Below are 9077 nucleotides of genomic sequence, written 5' to 3'. Positions count from 1 at the left end.
ATGTGAAAATCTCATTGACGACACACCGAATTACACCGAATTACACCTCGACCTCCCTCTGCTGTGAATTTTGAACAGACCTTCCTAGCGAAGAAGCCACCGATAGCTTCCTCCTTTTGACGCTTTGCCGATTATTTTATCTCCAAGAGGCATCTGTACCGAGTGGACCCCCATAGAAAATTATTCACCTTTTTGCACTCATGTGTGCAGTGTGCATCTTTAATTTTTCATGAACGTTGACCATGCCTCTCTTCTTACCATATATAATGCAAAAAAATAAGAACGGATGTCCCAATCATCTAAAGACGTAAATTACTTTGCAATTCTCATACACCAGTTAAGTCTAAAGGTTTCATTTGGGCAGGTGGCTTTTATCCATGGCAGTTTGTATGATTTGAACAAATATTTTCGGTTCTTCAAGTAGAAAATTCTTAAGGCCATGACCAACTGCTTGAACCCTAGGTTGAGACTCCTATATATACACCAGCACTCCAACCTCAAGTTCTCGCAACAACAAGAACAATTTCGTTCCTGTGCAATAACAACAAAAAAGGATGAACCTTCCTTGTTTAGGAAAAGAAGCTGTGTGTCTTTGTAGTGCTCCATGGCCTAAACTAGTCTGCATCTGCAGGTCCTTTTGCTTCCTCTTTTCTCACATTTACCGCTTCCTGCTCCTCCGAATCAACTCCTTTTGCATCCAAGTTTTCTACTTCGTCTTCCTCTCGTTCCTTGGCTTCTGGGTCCTCAAGGACTTAAGGCCACGGACCAATTCCTTTAGGCCCAGGGACTTGGATCTGTTCTTCACCTCCGTCTCTGCGGCAACCGTCTCAAGCATGTCCACGGTGGAGATGGAGGTCTTTTCCAATTCCCAGCTTGTTGTGATGACTATCCTGATGTTCATCGGAGGGGAGGTTTTCACTTCCCTTGTTGGGCTTAACTTTACCAAAACGAAGCTCTGGTGGCTTATCAAAACCAAAGAAAAAGTCGCCTCTGTCAATAGCAATCTCTACCCCTCGAACCCAACAAACGACATCGTTGACCACATAGAGTTAGGTGAAATAACGAACTTAGATCGCCCGAACTCACAAGTAGACCCCCACTTGTACAGATCACGAGACGAGTCCTTAGATCTTGACCATCTGAAATATTGTTCCGTTAGATTTTTGTGTTTTGTAGTGTTAGGTTACCTTATAGGAGTCCATGTTCTCGGTGTTGCCATGGTTGTGCTTTATATGAAACGTGTTTCTAGCGCTAGAGACGTGCTGAAGACGAAGGGTCTCAAAATGATGACCTTTTCAGTCTTCACCATCGTGTCGACCTTTGCTAGTTGCGGGTTTGTCCCCACAAATGAAAACATGATTGTCTTCAGCAAAAACTCCGGCCTCCTCTTGATTCTCATCCCTCAGGTCCTTCTCGGGAACACGTTGTTCCCGTCGACCTTACGGTTCACGATTTGGTTCATGGGGAAATTCTGGGTCAAAGCAGAAATGATGTACTTGTTGAGCAGGACAAGTGAAGTTGGTTACAAACACTTGCTTCCAAGCCTCTACTCGTCGCTACTGGTGGTCACGGTGTTGGGGTTTATTGGTGTTCAGTTTGTAATATTTTGCTCCATGCAGTGGGATTCAGAGTTGCTGAGTGGATTGAGCTCGTATGAGAAAATCACGGGTGTGCTTTTTCAGTGCGTGAACACCAGATATACGGGCGAGACGATCGTCGATCTGTCGCAAGTTGCTCCTGCCATCTTGGTGGTATTCGTCGTCATGATGTGAGTCTCTCTCTCTCTCTCTCTCTCTCTCTCTCTCTCTCTCTCACCTAGCCATTCACTAATAAAATATTTGGCTGGCGATTTGGAAAAGAAAAACAAAGGAATGTACATAAATTCCTGCCTATAATTTATTCTTCTTAAACCAAATAAAAGTCGCATGTAAAACAGTTTCTCACCTTGCCGCTTCCTATCCCCACTCTCCGTGTCTTATGATAGAACATGGGCGTCTAGAGAAGCGAAACGTCAATCAATTTAGTTATTGACATGTGGCACATTATCTTGAAAAGTAAGTAAATGGTTTGGACGTATTTGAAAATGACTGCATCACCATCTCAAAGGGGTCTTCCCTTACTTGTAACGATTTCCATCTGACTTTTAACATAGTTATGATTTGTTCGTAAATTACTAAAATATTGACTCTTAAGGAAGGTTGCTAAAATAATTGCATTATTGAAGGATGAATAATCTAAAGCATTATTATGCGGCATTATTGAGCTTTTCTTCAGTGTATTTGGGGCATTGTCCGAGGTTTTTATGTTCATGCCATAATAGGTCAACTCATTTTTGTCACTTAGTCACTATTTGTATTCGAATTAAATATGGTGATGACGAAGATTGGCCAGATGCGACTTGATAAGAAAGTGGAGATTGGTTATATATTGCACGTTGAAAACTCTCTTAAGGTTGAGTAACCAAAACAACTTATGAAAACTGTCAATAATAAATTCTCCTAGACCGAGATGCCCCAATATGTACACACACTTAGGTCAACTGTGTAATGAGCTTTAATAACTTGGCGATTTTCACGACCCATGATTTTCAAGAATTTCACTGAAACAAGTAAGATTAATTTTAATAGAAAGGGCATTTTATTTAGCATTTGAGTTATTTGACGAGTGTTTTCGGAACATTAGTCAATTTTTATAGTGATTTAACTTTCAAAACATCAATTAAACAAGTACGAGAAGAATTACTAAATGGCTGGCAAGTTATAAGTCCTTAGCACAATCCGATTAGAACTCTGTAACCAGCATAAATAACCAGCATCTACCTTGTAAATACATATGCTTCTTTATCAAACCTACCACAACGCCTGATGATAATCAATATCGACCATTCTTCAACTAACAAGTTTAATCATCTAACACGCCGGATGTGCGTAAGTAATGTAAATGATAATGATTACGTGATCTTTGTCCATTAAATACTTTCATGTGTATAATCTTCAGGTACCTTCCCCCGTATACCTCGTTTCTACCGGCAAAAGAGGATGAGAGGCTCCCGGGAAACAGAGAAGGCAAAGAGCCGAAAAAGAATTACAAGCTACTGTTGGAGAATCTCAAATTCTCACAGCTCTCCTACGTGGCCATCTTTATCGTCATGGTTTGCATTACAGAGAGGAAAAAGGTGAAGGAAGATCCCCTCAATTTCAATGTGTTGAACATCGTGGTCGAAGTGATAAGGTTAAGCATCTCTATTTCCCTCCTCTCCTTTAAATCTTGTTGTTTAAATGCGGATATCCATATTCATAGATAGTCAAAAAGAAATAATACGAGCTACGAAATGATCTATAAATTTCAACACTACAATAAGTTTCAAGACTTTTTGTGCATCTAATCAAATAAATGTAAATAAATAAAAATTAAATATTATAGTTTATAAATGGGTAACGGGACAACTGAATTTAATTAATTAGGATTTTTTTTTTCAAAAGAATAGATTCTGAGGCACTGTTGAGTATTATTAGTGCTCACAAGGCACCATCCCTCGTTACCACCTCCTCAAATTATTTAGACAATCTCCATGAAAAGGGAAAATTATCCAAAAGTCATAAACCTATTATATGGTAATCAATTAAGTTCTGAATCTTTCAAGTGCGTTAATGTAATCCTAAACTTTTTGACAATTTATCCATTTAGTTTTAAACCTTTTAGATGTGTCAATTTAATTCTAAATTTTTAGACGATTTGTCAATTTAGTCTTAAACATCCTAATTATGTCAATTTAGTCCTAAATATTTTGGTGATTTACCAATTAGTACTTTACACCAATGAAGCTTTCATGTGCATCAATTAAGTTATAAGCCCTCCAAATGCGTCAATTCAATGTCAACCATTTTATTTAGCACAACCGACGCCGATCTGGATAATATTTAAAATTTTAAAAATTGAAGTACATTTTTCTTTTCTTTTTTTTTTTTTTTCCCTTTTTCCTCTACTGACCATTGCCAACCTTGGGCAAGGGATGCTCAAAGCTCGGCCTTGGGCAAGGGTTCCCTTGCTAGGGGCTGGCAAGGGCAGCCCATGCTTGCCCAACCAAGGGCAACCCTCCCGAGGGGCCTGCAAGAGCAACCTAATCAAACTTGGTGAGGGCAGTTGTTGCCTAGCAAGGGCCTCGAAGCTCTCGCTAGTGGAGGGAGAAAAGGAAAAGAGAAAAAAAAAAAAAAAGGAAAAGAAAAGAAAAGAATACAAAAAAGTAAGAAGAAAAAGTTGAAGAAAATTGTCAACGTTAGCACTGGCAGTACCATGTAATAGGATAGCTAGCATTGACTAAGCTACCATGTAAGCAATTTACAAGCAAAGCTAGCTGAAAGAACTATGTTAGGAAATCGTAAAAAAGTTTAGAACTAAATTGACAAAATTGTCAAAAATTTTAAGATTCAATAGGCATAATTGAAAGGTATAGAACTGAATTAGCCGCCATGTAATAGGTTTATGATTGAATTAGCATAATTAAAAGTTTTATGATTGAAATGGCCGCTGTATAATTTTTAGGATATTTTTTCCCCAGTAAAGTGATCCATGGCTTGGCCATGATCCGTGTGAACCGCCTCGAGGACGTCGCCCTCTCCCATTCGAAGACCCTCTAGGCACTTGATCGCACGTTTCCTCACACGTTGTTGACCGTTTGCTTGAGTCAAACATTTGGATAATACGTTTCCGTGAGAACGAAAAATAATGTCGACACTTGGTTGTCGGTTAAAGCCTTGCTAGGATGACCAATCATGATCCCCCAGCTCTACGTGATTTTAATTGGTGCTAATCAAATATTCGATCAGCTAGGCCAACGAAAAAAAGTATTTGCGTGATTTTCATAGGTGATTACCACATATTGTCAACATTTTCAAGGTCTAAATTATTGGATAAACTATGTTGCAGGAATAACATCACTTATGTAGCCTGGCGCGGTAAAGGTTGCCAAAAATAAAAGTTATCTTCTTTTTTGTTTCGTCAATAGTCACACCCCCCCCTATTATGAGAGCTCTCAAATCATACTGATATATTAGTGCAATGGCAATCACACGTACTAGATGCGGGTAAATTCATAAGTAATTTGCTTTTGTGTCGTGAAAGTGATGGACATGTATCCATAACATGAACAAACTAGTGTGATGAAGTCACGATTTATGAAATTGCAGCGCATATGGGAATGTCGGATTCACGATGGGTTACAGTTGTGAACTACAACTAAGGCCCGTTGAAGGCTGCGAGGACAAGTGGTATGGATTCTCTGGAAAATGGAGTGATCAAGGCAAAATCATTCTCATCGTCGTCATGATTTTCGGAAGATTAAAAAAGTTTAACATGAAGGGTGGTCGAGCTTGGATACTCTTGTGAGAGAGACAAAAAGACCTTGTTACACCCCCACGAGCAAGCAAATGGAGCATCACTAGATCTAGAGATCAGGGCAAAATCATCCTCATTGTCTTCATGATTTTGCTCCTTCAACTTCTTTTTTAATCTTGTCCAGTACACAAGGTGTTCTTACTGTGAAAATTAACATACCACAGAGTTGGAGGCATAACTAGGTTTAGAGACCACAACGTAGATATCCCGCGTCAATATATCGCATGTAAGACTTGACCATAATTGAAAATTCTCGAGTTTTTTGCTTGTACTTTTTTGAGTTATTACATTGTGCACTAACGGTGGAATTCGGATTCCACCGTCGGGGCACAATATATGGAAATTTCCGGTGGCGTTGACATAGGTACCAAAAAACTGTGACGAAACCAATCCTGCCCATATTATATGCACAATCCCATGCTAACATCCTCCCAGGGCTACAATGGTACCGGAAGTGGAGTATACAAACCTTGATGGAAATGGCTTTTTGATCTTTGACAAGTTGCACACCTTGAGATGATAGCATGCACATCTCCACTCATCTTTGGCCAATAGAAATGCTCTCGAAGAACCTCAAGAGTTTTGTTAATACCAAAATGACCGGCCAATCCTCCACCATGCGCTTCTCGAATTAGCAATTCGCGAAAAGAACTCTTCGACACACATAATTGATTTCCTTTAAAAAGAAAGCCATCTTGCAAAGAATATATATACCTTGAACTCCCCGCTTGCAATTGTTGATGATGGATGAGAACTCCGCATCTTCAGAATAAAGTTCTTTCATTGATTGAAATCCAAGAATCCTAGAGTCCAGAACCGCAAGCATAGAATATCTTCTCGATAAAGCATTTGCTACAACATTAGTGTGCCCCGGTTTATATTTTGAGACGAAAGAAAAGGATTGAAGAAATTCTACCCATTTTGCATGTCTCGAATTAAGCTTCCGTTGGCCGCTAATAAACTTAAGCGCCTCATGATCATAATGAAGGACAAATTGCTTTGGCCTCAAATAATGACTCCAATGATCAAGAGCTCGGACAATGGCATAGAACTCTTTGTCATAAGTCGAATAATTCCTTTTGGAATCGGATAGCTTTTCGCTAAAATATGCCAATGGTTTTTGTGCTTGCACTAGAACAGCACTAATACCAACTCCACTTGCCTCACACTCAACTTCAAATACTTTATCAAAATCAGGAAGTGCAAGAATAAGGTACTCACAAAGTTTCTGCTTGATTATGTCAAAAGCGTTTTGAGCAGCCTTTGTCCATTCAAAAGCACCATTCTAAATGCATTCAATTATAGGAGCCATGACGGTACTAAAGTTTTTGACAAAACGTCGATAGAAAGAAACAAGTCCATTAAAACTTCTTACATCAAAAATGGACTTCGGAATCAGCCAAGTCTTCATAGCTTCCACCTTGGTTTGATCAACAGAGATTCCATCTTTGGAAACCACATAACCAAGAAACACAATGCTTGGAGAGAAGAACTCACATGTCTCCATTTTAGCATATAGTTTTCGTTCTCTCAAGACATTAAAGACCTATTTTAAATGAGAGATATGCTCCTCCTCGTTCCTGCTATAAACAAGAATATCGTCGAAATAAACAACGACAAATCAACCAATAAAAGAACGAAGAACCTCGTTCATAAATCTCATGAAGGTACTCGGAGCATTAGATAATCCGAATGGCATAACCAACCACTCATAAAGGCCTCCCTTGGTTTTGAAAGCCGTCTTCCATTCATCTCCTTCTCGCATTCTGATTTGATGATAACCACTCCGCAAATCTATCTTTGAAAACACAGAAGAACCATATAATTTGTCAAGCATATCATCAAGTCTAGGTATAGGGTACCTATATTTAATGGTGATGTTGTTGATGGCCCGACTATCAACACACATGCGATATGTACCATCCTTCTTAGGCACAAGTAGAGCCGGAATAGAACAAGGACTCATGCTTTCTCGAACGTATCCTTTGAGGATAAGTTCATCGACTTGTCTTTGCAACTCATTTGTATCCTCCGGATTGCATCGATAAGCTGGCTTGTTTGGTAGCGGAGCACCGGGGATCAAATCAATTTGATGCTCAATACCTCTTATGGGAGGTAATCCAAGTGGCAAATCCTCCGGAAACACATCTGCAAATTCTTTCAACAAGCAATGCATTTTTGGATTTATGGGTCGCTCTATCTCACTCTTTTTCTCGACCACAAGCAAAGCAAATACATTCTTTTGTTTGCTAATGGCTCTCTCAACCCGTCTCTCACTCAAGAACAGATTTTCCTTACAAGTGTTTGCCTCCCCAGGTTGATTATTATGTATCGAATAAGGACTCAATGGTAAAAGAGTAATGCCTTTTTGTTCCTTATGAAAAGAGTATGTGTTTTTCCGACCATCATGCATAGCATTTATATAAAATTGCCACGGTCTACCCAATAACAAGTGGCATGCCTCCATAGGAATCACATCACATACAACCTCATCTCGATAGTTCTTCCCAATCGAAAATGATACAAGAACGCCTTTGGTTACCTTGAGTTCATTCCCTTGATTGAGCCATTGGAGCTTGTATGGTTGAGGATGTTTCATTGTTGGAAGCTTCAGCTTGTCGACAAGAGTTGTCGAAGCAACATTGGTGCGCAGCTCCCACCATCGATGATCACCGAACACATTTTTCCGTTAATAGTGCAACGCGCGTGAAATAAATTCTCCCTTTGCTCTTTATTAGGAGAAACTTCAACATGCAATGCTCTTCGGATGATCAACAGCTCACCATCATCGGCAATATTTTGGTCTTCTCCACAACTTCTTCTTCCTGATTAGATTCGGAAATATTTTGGTCTTCATTGTCAGCCTCTTGAAGTGCCGAATTGATCTCCTCAATTTCTTGAAGAGTCATAACTCTCCGATTTGGACAATTTGCTTGTAAATGCCCAAAACCATGGCACTTAAAGCATTTCCTTGCATCACCTTCAAACTTCTTTTGGACTTCTTTGGAAGGCTCTACATTCTTTCCCTTGCCTTTGTCTTTTGTTGACGTACTCTCTGTTGGAGAAATCTTCTTGAAGTGTTTTGAAGTTGACAAATCGTTTCTATCAGTCTAGTCTGAAGGCTTGCAGACTCTGCTATTTAAAGTCTGAAGACCTTGGGACAGCCAGACTCAAGACTCAAAGTCTATCCTCATTGACAGTCACTAATCCGTTGAAGAAAGGTTATCCAGAACTGGATGTTTTGTTGAGGATTTAACCTTATCAACTGGAGAAGATCTTATGGCTGGAGAAGACATAAACGGAGTCCTTTGATTGATCGAAGATTGATTCGATAATTGAAGATCGGGTGATTGCCTAAATATTATTGGAAGGTTCTGCTTATGGAAACCGAGATCCTGATTGTATGGGCGAACAGGATTGATGGGCTATCAACACGATCCTTTAATAGCTTGAACAATCTTCCTAATTGATTCCGTCCAACGGGTAGATTGGAGGAATTCCTTTGGTAAGTGCCAACGGGTATGATGGCATAAAGGAGTATATAAGGAAGACTGTCTTAATTGTTCAAGGTGTGCGCGATAGAAGAATTCCAAAGTCTGAAGCTCCTTTTTGTTTAGACAAATCCTTTGAGCGAATACTTGTATACGAAAGAGAGAGTCTATATTTGTGAGAAATCTTGAGGA

At 39.5% G+C, this 9077-nt stretch overlaps 1 protein-coding gene across 1 annotated transcript; it reads left to right on the top strand.

Moving 5' to 3' along the window:
• The first annotated feature begins 513 nt into the window (after positions 1-513).
• On the top strand, positions 514-5536 carry LOC104437313 (sodium transporter HKT1). Its single transcript, XM_010050248.3, has 3 exons — positions 514-1768; positions 2998-3231; positions 5187-5536. The coding sequence occupies exons 1-3, from the start codon at positions 555-557 to the stop codon at positions 5383-5385; spliced, it is 1647 nt and encodes a 548-aa protein (XP_010048550.2). The 5' UTR covers positions 514-554; the 3' UTR covers positions 5386-5536.
• Positions 5537-9077: the final 3541 nt, after the last annotated feature.

The sequence above is a fragment of the Eucalyptus grandis genome, chromosome 3 (genome assembly GCF_016545825.1).
Source record: "Eucalyptus grandis isolate ANBG69807.140 chromosome 3, ASM1654582v1, whole genome shotgun sequence".
Taxonomy (NCBI): domain Eukaryota; kingdom Viridiplantae; phylum Streptophyta; class Magnoliopsida; order Myrtales; family Myrtaceae; genus Eucalyptus; species Eucalyptus grandis.
Note: the sequence above shows the minus strand (reverse complement) of the source record. Positions and strands in the feature narration are given on the sequence as shown.

Coding starts and splice junctions, on each gene's coding strand:
- LOC104437313 (XM_010050248.3), top strand. CDS start 555: ATGAACCTTCCTTGTTTAGGAAAAGAAGCTGTGTGTCTTTGTAGTGCT. Junction 1,769..2,997: donor GTGGTATTCGTCGTCATGAT/GTGAGTCTCTCT, acceptor TATAATCTTCAG/GTACCTTCCCCCGTATACCT. Junction 3,232..5,186: donor ATCGTGGTCGAAGTGATAAG/GTTAAGCATCTC, acceptor ATGAAATTGCAG/CGCATATGGGAATGTCGGAT.